This window comes from Chanodichthys erythropterus, chromosome 22 (genome assembly GCF_024489055.1).
Source record: "Chanodichthys erythropterus isolate Z2021 chromosome 22, ASM2448905v1, whole genome shotgun sequence".
Classification (NCBI taxonomy): Eukaryota; Metazoa; Chordata; class Actinopteri; order Cypriniformes; family Xenocyprididae; genus Chanodichthys; species Chanodichthys erythropterus.
Window position 1 is genome coordinate 14,788,844 of NC_090242.1, and position 27,818 is coordinate 14,816,661.

Genomic DNA, 27,818 nt, shown 5'->3' on the forward strand with positions numbered 1-27,818 from the left:
AAAGTCATGTGATTTCAGCAGTTTTGCAGTTTGATATGTGATCGAAACAAAAGATTCGTAAAGTTTTGAAGCTTCAGGAAGCAGTGTTCTGAAATCGGCCATCACTAGATACAGCTGAAAAGTCATTATTTTGTTTGGCGCAGAAAAAGTATTCTCGTCGCTTTGAACCACTGTAGTCACATGGACTATTTTTAATATGTTTTGAGTACCTTTCTGGATCTTGAGAAGTTCGGTGACAGAAGATGTTCTGAAGATGAATGAAGGTCTTACGGGTTTGGAACGACATGAGGAGTAATTAATGACAGAATTTTCATTTTTGAGTCCCTGATGTGGTGGATGATATTTCACCTTAACTTATACAAAAGACATAAAATAGTTTGTTTTTGTAATCTTTTATTAAAATGTAAAAACTTATTAAAAAAAACTTATTACATATTTATAATATTAATAGCTATTTTTTGAACTCCCATTCAATCCAATCAAGCCTTGGTATATAAAACAGTCCCATTCTACACTTGTTTTTCTTGTTGAATATCCAGTTTCACTTGGAAAAACATCACATTACTGAAGTTAAATGGACTGATTCATGTTTACATGTTTACCATTTACAGTAGGGCTGCACAATTTATCGTGATAAAATCGCATGCGATATGGCAAAGGCTGCGATTATTTAATGCACAGCTTGTCAGAGCTGTACGGCTCTGTGATCAGTAGTAAATGTTTCTCCATCTGAAAGCCAGAGGGCGCTCTTGCGCAGAAACTCCAAATATGCCACGCATATGATAACACGCATCATATCGCTGCAGCTGAATAAACAGAAGATTGAAATGCTTTGATTAATTAAACATGACTAATAAACACACGACTGCCTTATTCTGTGTAAGAAGCCACATCATCTCATAGAAGGACGCTCAACTGTCGTTATGAAGTGAGTTTGGAGTCTTTTGTTGGACAAGATGTTAATAAATGCTTCTCGTGTCTGAAAAGAAGTTTGACGCGTGTTGCTTTTTCAAATGTACATTATAAGCCACTCAACCTCGCAGTGCTTGCAGATGGATTCGCATTTGGAGCCATACCTCATTGACAAGCTGCGCATAAAAAAAAAAACAATCGCAGCCTTTGCAATTTCATAATCGCACTAAGAATCGCGTTTAAGCGATAATCGCGTTCAAGTTCAATGTTATTTTTCATATCGTGCGATATATTGTGCAGCCCTAATTTACAGGCCACATTACAAACTTACTTAAGTGAGACTTAAGTCATTATAATTTGTGACTAATTGTTCACATTTGTAGCTAGTTCAGTAGTCGTGTAACAATTGCGGGCCTAGTTTAAGTTAAACATTTAAAAGTGATTTTTTTTTAAAGTACTTAAATTTAAAATTCAATGTTTTCCTTTAATATACTTATTAAAAAATTATAGCATCCAATTAACAAAACAAATCTGCTAGATATTGCTACATTCAAAAGTTTGGGGGAATATGTCTCTGCAAAGTGCACACCAAGGATGCATTTATCTGATCAAAATACAGTAAAAACAGTGATATTGTTAAATATGAAAATAACTGTTTTGTATTATATTGTAAGACTGAGCTTCTCGTCTTCCCTGCCAATCCGCCTCTAAATCAGGATTTCAGCATCCAGCTAGGCACATCCTCAATTACCCCATCAAATTCGGCCAGAAATCTTGGAGTAATCCTTGATGATCAACTGACCTTCAAAGACCACATTGCAATGACAGCTCGGTCATGCAGATTTGCACTATACAACATCAGGAAAATCAGGCCCTTTCTAACAGAACATGCAACACAACTTCTGGTCCAGGCTCTGGTCATTTCTAGGCTTGATTACTGCAATGCACTTCTGGCTTGACTGCCATCATGCACAATCAAGCCTCTACAAATGATTCAGAACGCAGCAGCACGTCTCGTCTTCAACGAGCCCAAAAGAGCCCACGTCACGCCTCTCTTCATCTCTCTTCACTGGCTACCACTTGCTGCTTGCATCAAATTCAAGGTGTTGACGCTTGCTTACAGACCTACCACAGGCTCAGCACCCTCCTACTTCCGCTCACTTTTACGAGTCTAAACTCCTACCAGAACCCTGAGCTCATTAAAGGAGCGAAGGCTTGTGGTACCATCACAGAGAGGCACGAATTCACTTTCCAGAACATTCTCATTCACTGTCCCTTGCTGGTGGAATGATCTTCCTGCCTTCATTCGGAATGCGGAAACCCTGGCAATATTCAAAAGACAGCTGAAAACCCATCTCTTTCGTGAGCACTTAACCTCATCTTAAAAAAAAAAAAAATAAATTCTTATCCCTATCCTTTCACTTCCTCTAATCCCTCTCTATTGTATCTTAGGATAATCTGAGCACTGCCTATAACTTGTATTATGAGCACTTCTTGTCTATTTGCCTCATCATGACGACTCGCTTGTTGTATTTCCTCACTTGTAAGTCACTTTGGATAAAAGCGTCTGCCAAATGAATAAATGTAAATGTAAATGTATTTTAATATATTTTAAATTAATTTTATTCCTGCGATTGCTGTGAATTTAATTTATTCTTCACATGATCCTTCAGAAATCATTCTAATATGTTGATTTGGTGCTCAAGAAATATTTATTGTCAATGTTATATACAGGTTTCTTTGATGATTAGAAAGTTCAAAAGAAATACTTTTATTCCAGATAGAAATCTTGTTTACCATTATAAATGTCTTTACTGTCACTTTTGATCAAGTTAATCTTAAAATCGTACTGACCCCAAACTTTTGAAATGTAGTTTACACAGAAACACTCACAAATAAAAACACAAACATAATTCATAATGATTCCTTGCTCAGGAATGCTCAACATGAGGAATGACAAAAACCAGAGTCAGGTTTAATTTATACATAACTTCCTTAAGCTACACTATATGCAAATACAAAAACAACAACAGACTCAGGTCTTCCGGGTGACTTCAGACACATGTGTAGACATGTAGAAGCAGCCCACACACACCCACAAAAGCCCACACGCTGGCTTCCACTGGAATGTCACCCATCTGCACTGGCACATTTAGGCCTGTTTCACACATAATCTGTCTGCAGTGCGTATGCGTTGCGTATTTTTTTTACGCACCCATGTTAACGGATTAGAGCGTTCACACTGCACGCGGTTGCGGTCCGTCATTGCATTCCAGGAGCGGTGCGTCTGCAGCAGTGCAGCGATCGTTTACGTACCGAGTCTATTTAGATTAGATTGTGTGTGGGCAAAATGAACATGGATTGACCTGAAATTGTAAAAAAAAAAAATTAATAAATAAATAAAATAAAAAAATTATGCACATTTAAACTACTTTGTACATTTAGTACATTACATAAATATTTTTTATTTTTATTTTTTTTAATGATTTAACGGCATGCCAGCAACAAGCTATATTCATGCCAAAAGGAAACATTTCAATTTCACAGTTCAGTTGTATCATTTCAAAACAATTTTGTTTTAAAAAAATGAACAGTGTTTACTTGCATAATGCGATCAGATATGTTTTTCCCCATCGTTGGAGGGAAACTCGCATGACATGGATGACACTCGTCTCATCGTTGAGGTGGAAAAACATAAAATTCTGTATGACCCGCAGAATGTATTGTACAAAGATATGAATGCGAAGGAAAAGGCATGGGAAGCAGTTTCGTCGGCTGTTGGTGTCGACAGTAAGTTTTCAAATCTTTGTGTCATGTTTACGTGTACTAAACTACTCCAGCAACTGTCAGTATATAAGCGTAATGAATATAATTATGTTTATGGTTTTTCAAAATGATTACAAACATTTTATTGCTGTAAAGCCTATATGTTGTTCGTGAATACAGTAGTGTTGCTATCTTTTTTTTGGGGGGGGGGGTTGTCACTTTGAAGCTAAATGTCATTAGCATGTAGGTCTATACATTTAAGTTTACGCATTAAATAGCTCGTTGTACATACATTTGTATGTCTAATTAGTATGCTACATGTCATTTATATAGGGCAGACGTGAAGTAGTTACAAAACGTCTTACTGTATCAATTGTACATCTAAATAAGTATAAATATAAATCAGTACACGTTACAATTTTGATGAATTTTCACCGAAACTGGCCGCTTCCTGCTTCAGCAACACATACGCACTGCATACGGATTATGTGTGAAACAGGCGTTATACAGTACAGATGCAGCAGTACTTGCCTGCGATTTCACATTTCCCAATTCCTTCTCTGTCTAACCTCAAGTAAGAATGGTTGTCACAAGGCAGTTTTGACATTGCAAAACCAACTAGGACAACATTAAAGGGGACCTATTATGCAAAATTCACTTTTGCATGGTTTTTGGCTATAAATGTGTGTTGGCAGTGTGTGTACACAACCACCCTATAGTGATAAAAATCCAACCACTCCTTTTTTTAATCCCCATAAATCAGTGTCTCAGATCAAGCCGTTTCCAGATCCCTGACAGTGTGACATCACTTTAGCCATCCATGAATGTTGACTGCCGTTTTAACAGAACCGCCAAGCAGCAACCTCCCCCAGTTTCTCTTGAAGCCAATATGGAAGTGACTTGTGAAACTGTGATTCATTGACTGGCTGCTAGGGACAGGCTCCAAAAGAGAGCGGAATTTCATTGAGTCCCATGTTAAAATGGCCAACTTTACAGCAGAAAAAAACATGTTTACAGCCTGGATCAAATTGTGGTTTTGGTCTATACAGCTAATTTTGCCCTTCATGACAACTCTGAGGGAGTGATTTTTTTTTTATAACTCGTCTGTTAAAAAAATATTAAGCCTTAAAGTTCTGCATAATTAAGGGCGTGGTCACTTGAGTGACAGGTTTACCGCTGATGTCTGTGAGCCGTCACTTTACCTCAGCTAATTCCAGCCGCTGAATTTGGCATCTCTGCCATGTTTATGTGTTTTTTTCAGGATTATTTTATACAATTATAAAATAATAATAGATACAATTATAAAATAATATGGCTTACTGCGTTAATGGTCGAGACAGATGTGCTCGCATGTGGAAGATAAACAGATGGCAGCGGCTCATTTTTTGTTCAAAAATGCTATTCAGAAATCTACGGGTGACAGACGTCACAGACACTACGTCCATATTTTTTTACAGTCTATGAGAACCGCCCTGAGCGAGTTCACAGCAAGTTGTACACAGTCCGCCATTGCAGTAATGAAGGTGAGAGCACTTTATTACAGTTCATCAGAGTTGATTTATGGATATAAAGTTTACCAGTTTATTAAGCACCACCCGAAAAGCATAAGGTCTTTACATTTGTTTACTGTTAGTTGCTTCTGTGTACTTCACTGTGTATGTTGATGATAATGCAAGGGAGAGAGAGAGTTTATAATATTTTAATGCACACTTACACTGTTTTATTAAGCTCTAACAGCTGCTCTGCAGCATACATTTGCAGATTCTGACATTATAGTGCGTCCTGACTGACTTTTTTCACCGGAGAATCAGCTCTTGAATCTCCGCCCTCTTAGGACATGCACAGCAGCTCATTTGCATTTAAAGGGCACACACTGAAACGGCATGTTTTTGCTCAACTCCAAAAAGTGGCAATTTTAACATGCTATAAAAAAATGCTCTGTGGGGTATTTTGAGCTAAAACTTCACATACACACTCTGGGAACATCAGAGACTTATTTTACATCTTATTTTACAAATGGGGCATAATAAGTCCCCTTTAAAGAGACTTTAACTTTAATCTCATTTAACACAATAATGACTTTAAATGATCTTTTGGGGGTAATTTCACAGCCAAATTTGATATGCAATTAGATTAATTAATCGATTAAGTGCTTAATTAAGCACTTGACAGCCCTAATAAAAACTAAAATCCACTAAAACTAAAACTGAAATAAAAATTTATACTAAATAATAAAAAAAAAATTAATGTCAAGAACACATAACAACATTACGATGAGCTGCTGAATGATCTAAAGTAAAGCTAATAAATATAACATGCGGTGCATTTTTTATAAAAAGTCTTCACTTTGAGGTTCATTTACATATGAACTACTGAAGTACGGCAAGTATATAAACACATATCCCCACTGGCGCAACAGGATGAGAGAAAGATGCATAACCCAGAGATTGTGGGTTTGAATCCCGTGTGGGACAACTTTATACAATCGTGTGTGATGTTGTGTCATTTTGATTCCTTTATTATCCAAGGAAGCATTGTACTAATCTTTATTCCTCTTGGATTAGATACAAGTGGGTTTTTTTAATCCATTCTGTGTTCATTCTCATCTGACCTTCTCTTCATTTTGAGTTAATTCTCACCTATACTTCTGAACCATGTTCATTCAATTGCTGCAGTTTTTTCTCTTCCTGTTCTGCATTGTGGCCCCGTATCGCTGCTTGCAGCTATATTTATTATTATTATTATTATTATTAATTTTATCATCATCATCATGAATATTATTTACTCATTTAATCTCTGCTGTTCTCTGCTTCAAGAATGCACACAATCCCAACCCTTCGCTAGTGACTATCGTGAGCTGTGACGTCAAAGTCACCAGATGGGGAAAAAAAAAGATTTCCTTCCAGATTATCAAAAGAAACATTCCAAACATGTAACTAACGTGACCATGCCAACTATACAAACTGACCCATTGTCCCAAACATACTGTACTTTCCTTTCTTCTCAATGCCAACAAACACCTTACAGTTTGCAGCGTACATAAAACATAGCTCACTTGTTAATATATCATGTATGTTAATAGGTACATAGCCTAAGACATACTTGTTTGTTCTCAGCTGTCCTATCAAGTATGAGGATATTTAAACTCATAAAACATCACTCATCGCTATGTCTATAAACATGAGAGTAAATGAGAGTTCGGCATGTGTGACAGCGACACCACACCTACATGTTTATGACAAGTTTGAACATGATTAAATGTGTTATCAAGCCTTTATTACGCTTTCACTGAAATTATAATGAAAAAGTCTTTCAATGCAAAGGTGATTCAATTAAGATGACTTTGCAGATACGGAAGCCACTCCCGGGCATTAAAATTAACATGGATGCCAAAAACTTATTCAGGTGTCACAGGTACATTGTGTACTATCACAATGGATGCTTCATCTGATTTGAGGGCATTCATTACATTACCTAGTAGATACTGTTCTGCAACACACATGCCTTTGGAGTTCACATGAAGGCATTATATAGGCATTGTTTCTGTGCGTGTTTACGTGCTTGTGCGCAAGTTGTCTGAATCTTTATCACCTGTCATTATAATAGGTAGACAGCAGGCTTTGGATCTCAGAAGAAACCGGTCTGTTCAGGGGTATCAGATGATTTCTGCTCTGAGTGGATGACGGCGTGACTGTATTAAAAAAAAAAAAAAAAAAAAAAAAAAAAAGTAGACAAAGAACACATTTAGGAAACCACATAGTTAGCAACCTTGCAAATATGTCACCACGGTTGTTTTATTTAATTGCAGTTTTAATGGATTTTTGGGTGAACTAACCCTTTAATATTAATTAATCTCATGGTATTATTTAATTGTAATTGCATGTTAAATGCATTCATGCCACCTCTGAGCTTCAATAAACAGTCTGTAAATACATCTAAATACCAGCTCAGATGCAAGTAATGGAAAAAAACTGATTGAATAATATATGTCTATTTGAGACTTTTCTTAACACAATAATGACTTTAAATTATCTTTTGGGTTAATTTTTAATTTTGGGTTAATTTGATGTGCGATTAGATTAATTAAAAGGCAAATCATGTAATCAATTAAATAAAAAAAATTAAGCGCCTGACAGCCCTAATAAAAAATAAAACCGACTAAAACTAAAATTGAAATAAAATGAATTAAACCTAAATAATTTATAAGTTCCAGTTTTGTTAAATGGAAAGATATTATGAAAATTGTTCATAAAATATTAAAATTATAATTATTTTAAAATTGTAAAAATTAATTATTGTAAAAATACAAAAAACACCTAAATACTACATATTTATAAAATTAAAAATGTTAAATACATTAAAAATACATAAATTATATATATATATATATATATATATATATATATAAATAAATGTATGTATTTTCTGTACATTAAAAATCTTAGTCGTTCCAAACTTTTGGACTGTACTGTACTGTACTGTATATATTATATATATTATATATATATATATATTATATATATATATATATATATATATATATATATATATATATATATATATATATATAGTACAGTCCAAAAGTTTGGAACCACTAAGATTTTTAATGTTTTTAAAAGAAGTTTCGTCTGCTCACCAAGGCTACATTTATTTAATTAAAAATACAGTAAAAACAGTAATATGGTAAAATATTATTACAATTTAAAATAACTGTTTTCTATTTGAATATATTTCACAAAGTAATTTATTCCTGTGATCAAAGCTGAATTTTCAGAAGGATTTCTGAAGGATCATGTGACACTGAAGACTGGAGTAACGATGCTGAAAATTCAGCTTTGCATCACAGGAATAAATTACTTTGTCAAACATATTTAAATAGTACACAGTTATTTTAAATTGTAATAATATTTCACAATATTACTGTTTTTTTTACTGTATTTTTAATTAAATAAATGTAGCCTGGGTGAGCAGACGAAACTTCTTTTAAAAACATTAAAAATCTTAGTGGTTCCAAACCTTTGGACTGTACTGTATATTATATATATATATATATATATATATATATATATATATATATATATATATATATATATATATATATATATATATATATATATATATATATATATAGCTATGGAAAAAATTAAGAGACCACTCCAAGTTCAGAAATCAATGTTAAGTGGTCTCTTAATTTTTTCCATAGCTGTATATATATATTATATGAGAGAGAGAGAGAGAGAGAGAGAGAGAGAGAGAGAGAGAGAGAGAGAGAGTTGCAATCAAAATTATTCAACCCCCTTAAAGCATTAATCCACTTTTAAATCATTTTTTCCTGATAATTTACTCACCTCCATGTCACCCAAGATGTTCATGTCTTTTTTTCATCAGTAGAAAAGAAATTAAGGTTTTTGAGGAAAACATTCCAGGATTTTTCTCCATATAGTGGATTTCAACAGCTACCAAAACTGGAACTGCAATTTGGACCTTCAACCTGTTGGTAGCCGTTGAAATCCACTATATGGAGAAAAATCCTGGAATGTTTTCCTCAAAAACCTTAATTTCTTTTCGACTGACGAAAGAAAGACATGAACATCTTGGATGACATAGGGGTAAGTAAATTATCAGGAAAAGCTTATTTAAAAGTGGACTAATCCTTGAACCTGCAAGACATTTTGCAGCTGAGAACCAAATTTTGGCAAAGATGGCAAAGCCTTCGGTGCAGAGACTGAAGCTTGATGATCAATGGACTTTCCTGCAGGTTAGCTATTCCAAAGTATACATCCAAATCTACTTAAGCTTGGTTCAGGGATCAGTTGTAGAATGTTCTTGAGTAGCCCATACATTCTTCAAATCTTACTGAAAATATTTGGTGGAATTTGTAGAAAGCAGTGCTAACATGGAAACCACTATCAGTGATCTGAAAGCTTTTTCAAGCCAGGAATGAGCCAAGATTGCAGTAGAGAGGTGACAAGCTTCTAACCACTTACAGGCAGTGTTTATTAGAGGTTATAAAGAATAAAAGATTCTGCACAAATTTTTTTTTTTTTTCATTTTTCAACTTAACATTCTCGAAATCACTTAAATGTGCTTTAATAAACTTTGTATATAGTAATGACATTAAGTATTACTATGTTTACTATGACAGCTCTAATTATTAATATTTTATAATTTAAATTCACCATGAAATCAAAATGGACAATTCTTATTTTGTGGAATATTGCAGTGTTTATTTTAAACAAAGTATCCATGCACGTTTTTGCCCTCATAATCTTTAATCAAAATAACTTCCCTCCTGTCTTCTGCGATGACATGTTCACTTGCGCAAGGACGGGGACAACCTGTCAGTCACATGAGATCGATCAACAGCAAACCACAAAGATCCAATGATCCAATCAATTCCTGATGGCCAAAAATTCCACCCTATATTTTCCGAGAAGCCGTTTCAGCAGGGAAGAAAAAACTATTACAACTTCCATTTAATGCAGACTTTAAATACCTACCTACAAATGTATACTTTTTGTATGCATATTTAGCATACTGTGAGTGTATTAAACGGATAGTACATTAATAACTCCCTTGATGTCGTTCCAAACCAAATTTCTTTCTTCTGTAGAATCAAACAAAAGAAGATATTTTGAAAATGTTTGTTTTCGCCCATACAATGAATGGCAATAGTGTCCAAAGTCATTTAGACTCAAACTTTCTTTAAAATATCTTGTTTTGTGTTTTGCACAAGAAAGAAAGTCACATGGGTGTCATATGGGCACTAACATGGGCAAACACAATATTGACTTTTTTTATAGTTTGGGCTTTTTTAATCTGTCAACATATGATCCACACACATATTTTTTTCAACTTTGTCTCTCTAGGCTCTTTTTGTTCTGCTATGATCTTCAAAAAACAACAGTCTAAATATGCTACATATTGCATCATGTTTCACTGTCTGTATAAACCTAACAAGCAATAAGAAATTAATAGCCTGACGGCACGTCTGGCTTCGCTCTTGGTTCAGCTGTTGGTCAACTTACACCTCTGAAAAGGATCTCCACCCTACAGGGTGGGGCGATTGTTACAACTGTGCACTATACTCAGATCAGTATCATAATATGTCTGCAAAATTCAAAAGAAAGTCAGTATATGTATTTTCCGGACATGGGTGATGTATAACAGAAAAATCAATAAAAAATGTGCAGCCGCATATTCTGATTAGTACCATGTAAAGAAAAAAAAAAAGGGTAGCAATTTGGATTCACATTTAGAGTAATAGTTAAGCCTTCAAAATTATTTAATAACATTAATGGAAGAAAGGGAATTAAGTAGTGGACTGCAGGCTGGCCATTTCAGTACCCGGATCCTTCTTCTACGCAGCCATGATGTTGTAATTGATGCAGTATGTGGTCTGGCATTGTCATGTTGGAAAATGCAAGGTCTTCCCTGAAAGAGACGACGTCTGGATGGGAGCATATGTTGTTCTAGAACTTGGATATACCTTTCAGCATTGATGGTGCCTTTCCAGATGCAGGCTTCTGAACTGAGCGCCGATAACAACTTGGGTTGTCCTTGTCCTCTTTAGTCCGGATGACATGACGTTCCAGTTTTCCAAAAAGAACTTCAAATTTTGATTCGTCTGACCACAGAACAGTTTTCCACTTTGCCACAGTCCATTTTAAATGAGCCTTGGCCCAGAGATTGTTCCAGATTCTCTGAATCTTTGGATGATATTATGCACTGTAGATGATGATAACTTCAAACTCTTTGCAATATTTCTCTGAGAAACTCCTTTCTGATATTACTCCACAATTTTTCGCCGCAGCATAGAGGGAAGAGAGACACTGCCACTCTGACAGGCTCTTTTTATACCCAATCATGTTGCCAATTGACCTAACAAGTTGCAAATTGGTCCTCCAGCTGTTCCTTAAATGTACATTTAACTTATTAACTCTTATTGCTACCTGTCCCAACTTTTTTGGAATGTGTAGCTCTCATGAAATCCAAAATGAGCCAATATTTGGCATTACATTTCAAAATGTCTCTAGTGGCTAACTAGGGTGATCATGACACTCACTTTCAACATTTGACATGTTATCTATATTCTATTGTGAATAAAATATAAGTTTATGAGATTTATAAATTATTGCATTCCTTTTTTATTCACAATTTGTACAGTGTCCCAACTTTTTTGGAATCGGGTTTGTATTTAGCACAAGTTTTTAATATATTAAAACATTTTCCATGATTTATAGCGGTTGTACCGAATGACCTGATGTTTTGGGACATGCGTATGAGCAAGTGAAAGCATGAATTTTTCAAATAGTTAAAAGAGAGTTGTTACTTTGCTTCATGACCATGTGGTCCTTTGCAGGCATCTGAATGATAACATATCCTGTCACATTATATTGACCGCATGACTTGATCCAAAATGGTCCCTTTATATTGGTTACTCCTAAGTATTATATAAATATGGTTATTTTCAAAATGTATTTAGGATGGATGGACAATGTCTTAGAATGGTAGACAATAAAACACTTGCACAAACGTGTCTCACTTATTGACTTCCCACATTCCCACAATGCTCTTACCCATTTCATGATACAGGGACCCTTGTTTTGATGTCATTGCCACAGTTTTCTTTGCAGACGGTTCCTCAATCTTCATAAGCTCATCACAGCACTGTTTCCACTGACCTACATGAAAAGTACAGGTTCTTAGTTGTTTTGTTTGACTGCATAATTTTAAACACCTGAGGATTAACTGTAAACAAAGGTTTCAGTGTAGACCCACCGGTTAACATTTAGAGGATGTAAGTCATAAAAACATAATTCTTGCATGCCTATGAATACCTAAAACAGCAAGGATGCTTTTTTGAGAGGTGTACGTGCTCATGTCTACATTTTTGCGCAAGATATGTATTGAATTTCAAGACTTCAGGAACACAGTATTTTAAACTTCTAAGAACATCAGAACGACCCATCTCAGTTCCATTTCTCGTTATTTTACGCCAAACAGACTGCATGCTTTACAAGCCATAAGCCATAAAACAAGGATATAAAACTGGGCAAAAAACAAAGCTGAAAGTACTTCTTTTGACAAACAATAATAATCCCCTGACACCACTGAGGAGAAACCAAAGCCAACCGCAACCAGACTGGTTATCTGCTTCAATGTATGTGTCCTTATCTTTTCAAAACCTGGCAGTTGTGTTAACGTCTATTCTACAATCGGAGATAAAAGGTATTATGCAAAAAATCAAATGTACTCTATCCAGTTTCCTAAACAAACAATAATTATATTCAAATGTTGTGATTCAGTGCAGAGGAATCCATGTCTTTTGTACATGAATGTCACAGGATGCTACGGAAAATACATCTTTTCATTCAAATAGGCGGTTATTATTCATCAAGATTGCTCAGTGCCAAAGAAATGTAGAAATGTTACATAGGCCACACACACACACACACACACTGCTGCTAAATCCGGTTGTCAGTGCACTTTTTAGTGCCTAATCCTGTTCTGTAGACACACAGTTCAGTAATTTACGAGAGTGACAACCACATTCTTTAACCAAATAATGAAAAATATAGGTTGCGACAAACGAATTTCCATGTATATAAAACCGAACTGAGCAACTAGATGTTAAAGATGTACAATGAGAGAAATCAGGCGTGATGTATATCTCTGATGTTTATCTGATGTAAGCATTGAAGACAGAAGAGAGAAACATATCTGATGCACGTTACACGGAGATGTATCTTTCAGCTGTAGGTGCCTGACTTGTATTGCCAGATCTTACAAGCAAAAATCGGAACAAGTACAATCAAAAACAAATAAATGGAAATGCTTTATGCTGAAAATAAGATTTAATAACTTTAATTCACATTAATAACTCCTTTAACAAGATGGCTGTTTACACGACACCGTTTTCAATTAAAAACGAGGGTTTATGCCATTTATTTACACGACTACGCCATTATGGAGGCCTGAAAATGCAAACATTTGACAAAGGGTTTTAAAGTTTTTGAATAATCAGCCATTAATTATCATCTCTGTGTAAACAAAACCTAAATCAGTGACAGCATACACAAGTTAATGGTGCGGTTACATTTTCATCCCATTGACTTCCACTCATTTGCATGCAAATGTGTCAGACCAGAACCGCAACCACTTGTGAAAAGTTTCACATTTCGCTACGTTCCAAAATTCAAGTTTGGTGAACTCTAACCAGCGAATTTGCATCAAGTGAAGACATGCGACCAGTAGAAGATCGATTCGTCAAGGCACTACAAAAACAATCCTCGTCCATACTGGTGTTTCCACTGTGTTTCAGAAAAGATATCCGTCCACACTACACAACCGAATCGTAGCAAAAGTTCTGCATTTTAAAATGAAAACACACTAGGTCTCACTTCCGCATTGAAATGCGGTTGTCACTCCTGAAACTACAGTGTGTAAATGGTCATAGTGTGTAAAATATTCAAAAACATTAACACCAAATCTGTTTCTTCTTATGCAACAGGTAACGCAATTGTGATTTTAAACCCATCTCTACTTTATTATTTAAAGGAAAAAAATCACTGTTTTTAAATTAATCACACACAATACCTTTGATTAAAATTAAAGATTAAGAGAAATTTGCCTTGAAAACGAAAGCAGGTGGTGTTAATATAGCATATAACTAAGTCTTCTCGAACCTTCCCTTTTCTACCAACTGTCAAACCAGAACAAAGAAAGTGTTGTCCTTTGTTTCCTTGATTCTGTGATAAATCTATGTATTGATTAAGTTTTGAAATACAGGTCAAACTGAGATGATGCCAGATCAGATAATATACAGAAACTGTTAAAAAAATAAAAATAAAAAAGTTTTGTTATTTTTGAAAAGAATGTAAAAAGAATGCAAAAATGTAACAGTAAAAAACTGGTAATTGCTTAACCTTACCATAAACAGTGAAAAATATATAAATTTATAATACACTAAAATATTGTAAAAATGTGGGGTTTTGGAAGAAGATTGTGAAAATTTGATAATGTACTCACAAAAAACTATATTAAATACAGTTGTGGCCAGAATTATTAGACCCCTTCATAAATATGATCAAAGATGACTCTAAAAATAAATCTGCATTGTTTATCCTTTTGATCTTTAATTCATAAAATTAGCAAAAATCTAACCTTTCATTGAGTAAAATATCTCTGAAGTATATTCGCATTCATATTTAAATTTTTTTTAGCTCTTTGTAAGAAAATACCTAAAACATTGAAAATCCCCATTTCCACTATCAGGGCAATAATTAAGAAGTTCCAATCAACTAAACATATTACAAATCTGCCTGGAAGAGGACGTGTGTCTAAATCATCCTAATGCACGGTGAGGAGGAAAGTTTCTCTCTAAGGATCACAGCTGGAGAATTGCAGAGATTAGTTGAGTCTTGAATCTCAGAAAGCCTAAAAAAAAGATCAAACAGCACCTACATCACCACAAGTTGTTCAGGAGGGTTTCAAGAAAAATCCTCTGCTCTCATCCAGAAACAATCTCCAGCATATTCAGTTGTCAGACAAGACTGGAACTTCAAACGGGACGAGCTTCTATGGCCAGATGAAACTAAAAAAAGAGCTTTTTAGCGTGCCCCATGCCCACGGTTAAATATACTACTGGATCTTTAATGTTGTGGGCCTATTTTTCTGCTGGAGGTCCTGGACATCTTGTTCAGATACATGGTATCATGGATTCTATCAAATACCAACAGATAAAAAAAATCTAAACCTGACGCTTCTGCTAGAAATCTTATAATGGGCTGTGGTTAGATCATCCGTTGGGACAATGATCCAAAACAAACATCAAAACCAGCACAAAAATGTGTCACTGAGCACAAAATGAAGCTTCTGCCATGACCGTCCCAGTCCCCTGACCTGAACCCTAAAGAAAATGAGAGGAGAGAACTGAAGAAGCACCAACATGGAGCTGGAATCTGAAGGATCTGGAGAGATTCTGTATGAAGGAATGGTCTCTGATCTCTTGTCAGGTGATCTCCAAACTCATCAGGCATTATAGGTGAAGACTCAGAGCTGTTATCTTGGCAAAAGGAGGTTGCAAAAAGTATTGAATAAAAGGGTGCTAATAATTGTGGGCAATGTGTTTTGGATAAAAACATTTATTTCATAATGTGATTTCCCCCCCACTTTCAATTCTTTTCCTTCAATGAAAGGTTAGATTTTTGCTAATTTTATAAATTAAAGATCAAAAGGATAAACAATGTAGATTTATTTTTAGAGTCATCTTTGATCATATTTATGAAGGGGTCTAATAATTCTGGCCACAACTGTATTTTTTATGAGTCATCATATATCGTAGAGTGAAAAATAATAAAAGGATGTAAAATATGGAGAAAAAAACAACAACAAAAAAAAAAACAGGTAATTTCAACTTTTTATCCCACAACTCTGACTTTTATTATTGCAAATAAAAATTTTTTTTTTGCAAGAATAAATACTTATTTTTTGCAATTGTATCTCAAATCAGACATTTTTTCTCAGAATTGTTATATATATATATATATATATATATATATATATATAAAGTTTTTTAACTGGATTTTTGTACTGTATGTGTATCTGGATATTGTACATATTGTGCTTGTGTTTTGGACAACGAACAGTTCATGCTCTATGTGCTACAAAGTGTGTTAAGTATGCAAGCACTGTTAGTCACGCAAAACAGTAATGCGTTTCGAAAAGTATGGAATTTAGTGTCAAAGATTTCAATGATGCATTTAAAAACAGAAAGATCTGCTGGTTGTTTTGCACAATATTATATTTACTTTTTATTAGGGAACACTGTTTCCTTGTAATGCTTAACATGAACAACTCCTTGTACAATTTTGTTATTTCAGTAAAGTTTCATTAAAACTCGTTTTGCCACATGATAAATTATCTCCGTAGATCACCCATTTTAACACGTCCGCCCACATCTATGGGTTTCTCTTTTGCCCAAGAAGCCAAAAACTGTTGAGTGAAGAGTCAATAGTTCGTCCACAGTTGGCCAACTGGCAATAATGTATTTTTCCAAATGCAGCATTACTGAAATCTATGTGGGCGAAATGGTATTTGAAATCAGAAGGAAATTTCAAAAGTAAATCTCTAAAGGTGTTAAATTCACTTGATTCCATCCAATACAACAGCAACAATCTAAAAAATGTGACTTTTACTTAGTTTGCTATGAAATTATTTAATTGATTGACAACATTTATAATATAATACCTTTAATACTTTATCTGATTTTGTGATATAACACTCCCAATTCTTGATCACTTATTGTTTGTATTGCACTCTTTGTTGTACAGTATTTCAAGTGTCCTATATGCTCAGGAATGTAGGCAATGCTGTGCTGAACAAGTATATCATTGTTCCTTGTCTTGCCTATGATACTGGGTAAGGTTTCTTGTGAATGCAGTTTAATTCACAGAAATTGCTTTCAGATCAAATTGACAACCAACGAATAATTAATAAACTGATTTTTGTGAACCAAGTTAATCCTGTTTCTATTATTTAATAAATCACAATTAACTACATGTCAAGTAACTCTCATTAGAGTATTAGTAGACTGTTAGACTAGTGTTAGGATTTAGGCATCAGGTAAATAGAAAAACATGTAGTTACACAGTTACTTATAGTCAGTAGAACGTCTGTTGGTGGAGCATCAAAATAAAGTTTTAGCAGATATTAAGCAAACAGTCTACTAATACTCTAATGAGAGGTAGTTGACATGAAACTTACCAATTCACAGAATTAACGGAATGCATAGCTGACATAAAAGATTGGATGACCAGTAATTACTTACTACTAAATTCAGAAAAAACAGAGATCCTATTTTTGGACCACGTAATCACATAATAACCAAGAATAGGTGGCTTGATGGCTGCTCTGTTAAGTCTTCGTCGTCAGTTAGGAACCTGAGTGTGCTCTTAGATACCAATCTTTCATTTGAAAGCCATGTTTCTAGCATCTGTAAAACAGCATTCTTCCATCTTAAAAATATATCTAAACTACGACATATGCTCTCAATGAAAACAGTTAGCTCATGTGTTCGTGACCTCAAGGCTAGATTACTGTAATGCTCTACATGGTGGTTGTTCTAATCGCCTCTTAAACAAACTACAGCTGGTCCAAAATGCAGAAGCTAGAGTTCTTACTAGAACCAGGAAGTATTAGCCCGGTTCTGTCAACACTGCATTGGCTCGCTATTAAACAACGTATTAGGGCTGCACGATTAATCGTTTGCAAAATAAAAGTCTGTGTTTACGTAATATATATGTGTTTTCTGTGTATAATAATTATGTATATATAAATACATGCACATACATGTATATATTTCTTAAATTTATACATGTATAAATAAATATACATATTTATATATTATTTATATTACATATAAATATTTTTATATAAATATATTTTTTTCTTAAATATATACATGTATGTGCATGTACTTATATATACATAATTATTATACACAGAACACACATATATATTACGTAAACACAGACTTTTATTTTGCAAACGATTAATTGCGATTAATCGTCGTGCAGCCCTACAACATATAGATTTTAAAATCTTGCTACCCCGCTAGAAATGTTACATTCTCAGAACGTCCCCACTGGTGCTAAGGACGTTGTCTAGTAATGTTCCCAGAACGTTCAGAGACGGTCACAATTGTTACAGATCCCTTGTTCCCCTATACTCCATTTCCCATGATCCTCCTGTTTCGTCACCTGCACTCACTTCCCTCATCAGCTCCTCATCATCACTCATCACCTGCACCTGGACTCTATAATCATCACTCCCTTTATATGGCACTCACTCCCTGCACTCCTTGTCCGTTCTCTGTTTGTGTTAAGCGTATGTTTGATGTCTCCTTGCCTGTGTTCATTAAAGTACTGTTTATGTTAGATGCTAGTTTGGTGTACTCTGCCTTTTGTGTTCATTAAAGTATTATATGTTTGTGGAAATCCGTGATCTGCCTCATCTCTACACCAGCTACCGTAACAACGATATGGAGTTCTTTTAAGGTTTAGGGGACGTTATTTGGTGGACCTTAACAGAACATTCAGGACGTTCTCTGAACGTTTAGGGAAACGTATATTTTTTTGGAAATGTTCTCAGAACGTCCCTGCTGCCCTTCATTCCCAGAACATCCTGAATGTTCCCTGAAGGTCCACCAAATAACATCCCCCAACCCTTAAAAGAACTCCACATCATGACCGTCTAAGAATGTTAGTGGCGTCTGTTGTTGCTATGCAACCATGAGCTGCGCTGTCAACAGCATCGCTTCTATTGTGAGCGCGCTTGCCTAAATTACAGTAAAAGCACTCGACTTTAAGTTACGAGCGTCGATGCAACCATTAAACATTACCGATGCTCAAACAGCATCTTGGACAAATGTGTCTCAGCTGTGTGAGCACAAGCGCTGCAGGTGTCTGTCAAGAAACAGAAAAGTGTACACATGTATTCAGGGATTGTATTTGTTCAGTACAATGTTGTTCAGTGCTAGATTTTAATGTTATTTAAGCTAACATGAAGTAAGGGAAAATACTTCCACTAGATGTTAAAATCTAATAATGTATGTAAGAGAGCTTTTTTTTTTTTTTGGGCAAAATAAAGTTGATTTTATATATATATATATATATATATCCAGTTTTTTGTTTATTTCTGACCCCTCCACGCCACAAGTTTTGCTGGTTTTGTTCCTAAATTACATATTTTTTATTCCATGCACCTTGTTGGATGTGAGAAGTTGCACCAGACTATTGCAATTAATAACATTATATTAGTAGGCTATAGTAGTAGTATTATAGTAATAGTATAATATAATTATATTACACTCTGTAACAATGAGAGAGACACTGCTGTTTACATTTAGTATAGTAAATAAAATATTTATAGTATAGATATAAAAACATTTTAGTTGCCCTAATGAAAGTAAATGAGAAATAATGCAAAGGAAAGTAAATTTTCTGAAATATTGCGCTTTCTTGCGCTTGAATGTTAATATGGCCCTCCTATGAGGTGTCAATAACAGAAACGGCCCCCCGACAATTTGAGTTTGAGACCCCTGCCCTAAAGTCATATAAGGAACCTTAAACTGCAGCACTTTCATTACCAAAAGAGGACGTTTTAGGGACGTCCTGAACGTTCTGTAAAGGTTAGGAATTTTCGTCACCTTTAGAGAACTTTTAGAGAACGTTGCTGAAGGTCCTGAGAATGTCGCCTTCTATGTGGGTACTTAGCTCTAAAGCACTAAATGGTTTAGCTCCAGTACCTGAGCGAGCTCTTAATGCATTATAGTCCTTCAAGAGTATTGCAATCTCAGAATTCAGGCCAGTTGATAATACCTAGAATATCAAAACAGATAGATAGTATAGATCCTTTTCCTATTTAGCACCTAAACTTTGGAACAGTCTTCCTATCACTGTTCGGGAAGCAGACACACTCTGTCAGTTTAAATCCAGACTAAAAACACATCTGTTTAAACTTGGATACACATAACACATTATCTAATTGTTAGGCTGCATAGATTAGGTGAGCCGGAACCGGGAACACTTCCCATAACACCTGATGTACTCGCTACATCATAAGAAGAATGACGTCTATGCTAATATTAGTCTCAATCTGTTTATCCCGAGGTTTGCCGCAGCCTGCCAGATCCAGCTCGTATCCAGATGAGATGAAGGACCTGCATCTAGACATGATGATAACGCAGCCCTGACGTTTCAACTAAACTATCCCCTGCAAAGGCCCATTTCTCTTTCCTTTCCCTATGTATAGAAAAAACGTTATCAAAATTATTCCAGTTCACATAGATCCGCTGACACAACAAATTTTTTATTATGCGGACCAGACAAGTAATTTTGGCAAATATCACTTAAAAAAAGCTTTTGCATGCACACACACACACACTCAAACGCGCAAACCTATAGACTAAACATGTAAATGAACAGCAAGAATGCATTAAAGGTATTCGGTTTTCAGTAGAAAAGGTGTAATTTAAGCGGCCCCTAAAGTAATAATTAACAATTTTTACAACGGAAGTGATTCAATCAAAAACCAACTTAAGAATTTAAGAATTTTCCTTTTATCACTGTGAAGCTGCTTTGAGACAATATTTATTGTGAAAAGCGCTATATAAATGAAGATGACTTTACTTGACATGTAGTTGCAAATTTACTTATAGTTAGTAGAATGTCTAAAATGGACCATCGAAATAATGTGTTACGAACATTTTAATTAAATGCATAGCCGAAACTATTGGGGAAAACAGCAAAGAGAGAAAAAAGCCATAGTAACATATACAGCAAACAGCAAAGTAAACACCCCCCACAAAACGACATTCTCTCAGGTTGACGTCACCTACAGAAACAACGCTGCATTGTAAATCAGGCATTGTTGAAATATTTTGAAGACAATATGTGTCAATAGAATTGGGTGATTGTCAAAGTCCACATAGTTGAGTGACACCTAATTTTAGTAGCCACTGGGACACTATAATCCACAACGTTCAGTAACATTCCATGTCAAGTTTAAAACCCACACACTATTTTGACAAAGGCAATCAATCTTCATTTTCATCTGAGGCCTAATAACAGATAAAAGATTTTTACAGGGGAGATGACAGGACAAGTCACACTAACAAAACATAGACATTTTGTAACAACTAGCTTTGCATCAAGTAACAACAACTAGAACAAATCCATTCAAACACATTATTGAATGGAGAGTTCAGCCAATAATAAATTCTAATATTATTTGCCTAATGTTACCTCATACTATTATTTTTTCAGTAAAACACAAAAGGACAAATTTAAAAGATGTTTCTTTTTTTCATACAATGGTAGTTTAAAGTAACGGCCATTTTTAAAGGGTAATTTCACCCAAAAATGAAAATTCTGTCATTTATTACTCACCCTAATGCCGTTCCACACCTGTAAGATTCATCTTCGGAACACAAATTAAGATATTTTTCATACAATCTGATGGTTTAGTAAGGCCTGCATTGCCAGCAAGACAATTAACACTTTCAGTGCCCAGAAAGGTACACTGTAAAACCGAACAGTGAAATTAATTGAATTAAATGTGTTTGTTTCACTCAAATAATAATGAAAGTTCCTTGTACTTAATAGGAAAAAGTTGCATGAACTTAAAATTTCATTGTAGTAAGCTGAACGTCTCGGTTACATAGGTAACCCTCGTTCCCTGAAGGAGGGAACGGAGACGTACGTCGGACAGACCGACGAATAGGAATCTCGCTAGAGAGGCCAATCTACTTCGAGTGTAACTAAACGAGCCAATGCACATTGGCATGCAATCATATGCATCAGCTGCTTGCCTCGCAGTGCGGGTATATAATGAGCAGCAGGTGCGTTGCATCTTCAGGTTTTCGCTGAGGAGCCGAACCCAGCAGGCGGCAGCATCAGCAGGACAACGCCTGTGGCGACGGGACGTACGTCTCCGTTCCCTCCTTCAGGGAACGAGGGTTACCTATGTAACCGAGACGTTCCCATTCAGTCGGTCACGTTCGACGTACGTCGGACAGACCGGCGAATAGGAATCCCTACCAAAGCGCCACAGGAGCTGCCCTCTTCCAGCGCTCTGTCGTGAGCCACCTGAACCCCCTTGCCTAAGGACGGTGGGACCAGGCTCACACAGAGAGGGTCGATCACTGTTGTTCCCAAAACCCACTCAGTGCGACAATTGGATAATGCTGGGAAAGCGTAGCCTTACATGCGATAAGGAACGCTGCAGAAGCCATATCCTTCCCCGAAGGAGTTATATGGATAAGTACATATGGACTAACCTTGTAGGTTGTACAACATATGGAAGAACTGGGGTGACTCCACTCGGTGAGAGATGGGTTCTCCCAGAGGGAAAGACATGGGCTTTGTTTAGGAGCAGCCGTGGAAAAAGCCATATGGGATCCCCGTAGGGTCACACATATGGAACCCAGCCTAAATCCGGTTCTCAAGGATACAACGGAATATAGGCCTGGCGCCAGACGCTCCGCCACGTCGGCTGCCGAAGGGTAACCGGAGGACTCAACAGGGTCTGCCCGTAGGGACTCTCTGGAGAATAAAACGCGCATGTAGCGCAGCAAGCCGACACTAAGCCGGGGCCTCTCCGTGCCTCTGACCTGAGGCGAGAACACGGGAGGAGACCGGCTCGACACGAAGGCTATAGTATCTAGCGAACGTGTTAGGTGTCACCCAGCCCGCAGCTCTACAAATGTCTGTTAGCAAGGCGCCAGGAGCCAGCGCCCAGGAGGAAGCCACACCTCTCGTGGAGTGGGCATGCAACCTGAGCGGGCAGGGCACGCCCTGAGCTTGGTAAGAGAGGGCGATGGCATCCACTATCCAGTGGGCCATCCTCTGCTTGGAGACAGCCTTTCCCTTCTGCTGGCCTCCGTAATAGACAAAGAGCTGGTCTGAGGTCCTGAAGCTTCGAGCTCTGTCTATGTACAGTCGCAAGGCGCGAACTGGACAGAGCAAAGCCAGGGCTGGGTCTGCCTCCTCCGAGGGCAGCGCTTGCAGGCTCACTACCTGGTCCCTGAAGGGAGTCTCAGGTCTCAGTACCACGTGGCTGTCACCCGGCCCGAACTCTAGGCACGATTCGTTGACCGAAAATGACTGCAGGTCCCCTACCCTCTTGATGGAGGCCAATGCCACCAGCAGCAAAGTCTTCATAGACAGAATCTTTAAGTCTGCTGATAGCAAAGGCTCAAAGGGAGCAATCTGGAGTGCTCTGAGCACCAGAGTAAGGTCCCAAGAGGGTATGGAGGGAGGACGAGGAGGATTTAACCGTCTCGCCCCCCTAAGGAACCTGATGACCAGGTCGTGGTAAGCGGATATGGCAGCAGTATGGACTTTGAGGGTGGAGGGGGACAACCTACGCTCCAACCCTTGCTGCAAGAAGGAAAGCACGACTCTGATCGAGCATCTTCGGGGGTCTTCTCGGCGAGAAGAGCACCACTCGACGAACAGGTTCCACTTCGAGGCGTAAGCACGTCTCGTAGACAGTGCACGTGCCGAAGTGATGGTGTTAAGTACCTCAGGGGGTAAGTCACCTAGAACCTCCGCGTCCCGTCCAGGGACCAGACATGGAGTTTCCAGAGGTCTGGACGCGGGTGCCAAAGAGTGCCCCGTCTCTGAGAGAGGAGGTCCTTCCTCAGAGGGATGGGCCAGGAAGGGGCTGTCGCGAGGAGTGAGAGTTCTGGGAACCAGGTCCGGTTGGGCCAGTAAGGCGCAACTAACAAGACCTGCTCCTCGTCCTCCCTGACTTTGCACAGGGTCTGTGCAAGTAGGCTCACTGGGGGAAATGCATATTTGCGCAGGCCCCGGGGCCAGCTGTGAGCCAGTGCATCTGTCCCGAGTGTCCCCTCGGTCAGAGAGTAAAACAACTGGCAGTGGGAGGTTTCTGGTGAGGCAAACAGGTCTACCTGAGCCTCTCCGAACTCTCTCCAGATCAGCTGAACCACCTGGGGGTGGAGTCGCCACTCTCCTGGCAGCGCAACTTGTGATAGCTCGTCGGCCACACGGTTGAGCACACCGGGGACATGAATGGCGCGAAGCGACCTCAGATGCTTCCGACTCCACAGAAGCATCTGTGAAAACCACAGCATGCCGGGACACTTGTTCTAGGGGCACTCCTGCCCGAAGAAACAAAGGGTCCGACCACGGACTGAAGGTTCGGCGGCACTCCTGAGTGATTGGCACCCGGAACGTGCCGCGTCGCCACGCCCATCTCGGGACTCGGCCGTGAAGCCAGTGCTGAAGCGGTCTCATATGAAGCAGACCGAGCGGTGTTACATCCGCTGCAGCCGCCATATGCCCCAGGAGCCTCTGAAAGAACTTCAGTGGGACCGCTGTCCTGCCGTTGAACGTATTCAGGCAGTTCAACACCGACCGAGCACGTTCCTCTGTGAGGCGTGCTATCTGTTCGACCGAATCCAACTCCATACCGAGAAAAGAGATCCTCTGCACTGGGGCGAGTTTGCTCTTTTCCCAGTTGACCCGAAGCCCCAACTGGCTGAGGTGACTGAGCACCAAATCCCTGTGTTCGCACAACTGATCCCGAGACTGTGCTAGGATTAGCCAGTCGTCTAGATAGTTGAGAATGCGAACACCCTGTTCTCTCATGGGAACAAGGGCTCCCTCCACGACTTTTGTGAAGACGCGGGGAGACAGGGCCAGCCTGAAGGGTAGGACTCTGTACTGATATGCTCGACCTTCGAACGCGAATCTCAGGAATGGCTTGTGTCGCGGAAGAATCGAAACATGGAAGTACGCGTCTTTCAGGTCGATCGCTGCAAACCAATCTCGGGGACGGATGCACTCGAAAATGCGTTTCTGCGTGAGCATTTTGAACGGTAGCTTGTGAAGGTTCCGATTCAAAACTCGCAGGTCCAAGTTCGCCGCGGGGCAGCGAGGTGGAACGCAGGGACGCGGCCCGGGAGGCTCTCTGTGTGAGGCGGCCCGAAGCGGGGTCACAGTGTGCTGTGCAACACTTACCTGCTTCCACGGGTGGACAGAGGGAGCAGTCGAGGTTTTGCCTACCTGCTGCTCGCTGCTGTCCGCTGGCGACAGAAGAGGTGGATGAGAGTGGTGAGGTTCTAGCCCTCCCACTGCTCTCCGAGCCCTCTTCGGACCCGGAGATAGAGGAAACTGCTCTTTTATTGAAAATTTGGGTACCGCTGGCCGTTGGAACAAAAAGGGGAAACAAAAGATTCTCCACCCGGCCCTCCTCCGGGGGAAGGAGCGGTGCGGTCACCACCTCCTGAAGAGCACCCCGAGATACCAATCATCCAACCTCGAGGGCTCGGGACACGGTGGAGGGTTCCACACGAGCCCGACCCTGTTGGCGGCCTGGGAAAGCATAGCCATCATTTCCGGGTCTGAATCGGGCACAGTTATCACTCCTGAGGGAGGCAGCTGCGCCGAATCGTCATCCCCAGAAGCGTCAGGCTCACCCTCCGATGCAGCGATCGACATCCGGTCGTCTTGGGGAGCTCCGAAGGATACGGATGGTACACACCTCTGGGGTGGTCCACCGCGTTCCCCCAGCAACTCTACTGGCTGCGGAGCGCCAGAGGGGTGAGGGTTCCTAGGGGGTTGGATCCCCGAAGGAAACGCGCTCACCGTGATCTTCAAGTCACCAACCCCGCCGCCCGAAGCAACCCTCTGAGTAGGATTGGAATGAGGCCTCGGGACCGGGACTCCACCCCTTTGCAGAAAGTGGAGTCTTGACCGCAACTCCGCGACGGTCATCTTCCCACAATGGGTACATGACTCGTCCACAAACGCCGCCTCAGCGTGCCTTAAGCCCAAGCACGCAATACAGCGCTGGTGACCATCACGAGGCGCCAGGTAACGACCGCATCCAGAAACACACAAGTAGAACGACATCTTTAAAAAGATGCGAACTACTCGTGTAAGCTATTTCAAGGACTGACTCTTTTAGGTGCTGAAGCACGCAGGGGAAAAGCCGCTGCAGCACAGACAGGGAAATGTGCAGCCTGTCGTGTGCACTCTCCTTGAAGGCGCTCTCTTACCAGCTGTAATAACAGCTTTTTACCGCTCTAGGCGCACCGTTTCACCAGCCGTGAGAACGGCCTTCACGCTGATTACAGCTTTTGCTCAAAATAAAAAGGCAAAGAAAAACAAAGGAGAAATCGGCCCCGCTGCTGCGCTGTCCGCCTGCACCGCAACCAAGAGACGTCTTGAAGAGCAGACTCATTCACCACACTCGTGCTTTCACTAGCTATCTTCTTCAGTGTTGCAGAAGGTTTGGCTCCGAAGCGAAAAGCTGAAGATGCAACGCACCTGCTGCTCATTATATACCCGCGCTGCGAGGCAAGCAGCTGATGCATATGATTGCATGCCAATGTGCATTGGCTCGTTTAGTTACACTCGAAGTAGATTGGCCTCTCTAGCGAGATTCCTATTCGTCGGTCTGTCCGACATACGTCGAATGTGACCAACTGAATGGGAACTTAATATGATTGAGTTGAGCTGCAGCAGATTTCTAATTCCCAGCATGCTTTGCGTCAGACCATATAAATAATTGTTGAAATTAAGTGTTATTTTGTGTGTTTTTGCACAAGATTAACATATGGAGATATAAGTTAATGCTTAATGTTGTGTTATGTTGGGATTCAGGTGGGTTCTGTTATGTTGGTATTGTAGGGTTACCACTGTAGTGAAGAGTAGAGTCTTTGGTTAGGTTGAGGATGAGCTGCAAAACATTTAAGACCACATATGTTGTTTGATTACATATATGCAAGTATGTAATGACAGTCTCTTTGATAGTTATAATAGCATGTGTTTGCTATGTAACATTTAACCGAGATCTGAATGTGATGATTATGTAAATTAACTGTATGTAATTAACATTATGATGAGTTGGGAAAGGGATGCTGATATGGCTGAAAACTGTATCACGACATCAGTGTTTCATATCGGTCGATATCGATAATTATTGATATTTTTTATGACCCATTTAAAACAAGGACCAGAAGAAAAATATATTACATTTAACCTTCCTCTGATCATAATCCCCTCAGTTATTAAGACAGAAATATCAACAACCATGTAAAACTCAAATAATTAAAAAGTCTAAAGTAGGGTGACCACCCGTCCCGCATTTTGCGGGACAGTCCAGAAATTAGGAGCTTTGTCCCGCAAGACTTAAGTTGTGTCCCGCATTTCATTTATGTCTGTAATTTTTTTCCTCCCTGAAATTACAATACTACAGTAAGAAATATAATAAAAACTGTGAGCATTTAAAAATCTATTTGTGCAGCCGTCATATTCTAGCTGTAAAAAATAACCAACCAGCGCAATCATAGAGAGAGGTTTTCCCGCTGATGACAACTGAGTGGACAGCGCAAAGAGCAGGCCTCATCAAAGTCAGTAAACACAGCTATACCAGCAAGGATTTCATTTTCCTTTGTGGATAAGAACCTCAAGAGCTGCTCAAAGCTGCCAAAATCGATGATTTAAAGCATGTAATCATCCATCCTGATGTTAAATATTTCCAACGAATGGTGGCAATCAAGCGCCACACACGGAAATGGTCGAGCACCTACGGAAAAACGAGATATT

At 38.7% G+C, this 27,818-nt stretch overlaps 1 protein-coding gene across 5 annotated transcripts in view; it reads right to left on the reverse strand.

Annotated features, from left to right (window-relative positions):
• Positions 1-27,818, reverse strand: part of rtknb (rhotekin b) — a 100,753-nt gene that overhangs the window by 30,593 nt on the left and 42,342 nt on the right. For 3 of the 5 annotated variants that reach the window (XM_067376620.1, XM_067376622.1, XM_067376621.1), the window contains 2 exons: positions 12,258-12,362; positions 7,270-7,369 (listed from right to left, as the gene is read on the reverse strand). In XM_067376620.1, the coding sequence (XP_067232721.1) occupies positions 7,270-7,369; positions 12,258-12,362 (205 nt within the window). The remainder of the gene's footprint in view (positions 1-7,269; positions 7,370-12,257; positions 12,363-27,818) is intronic. The other 2 variants (XM_067376624.1, XM_067376623.1) reach the window with 1 other exon arrangement.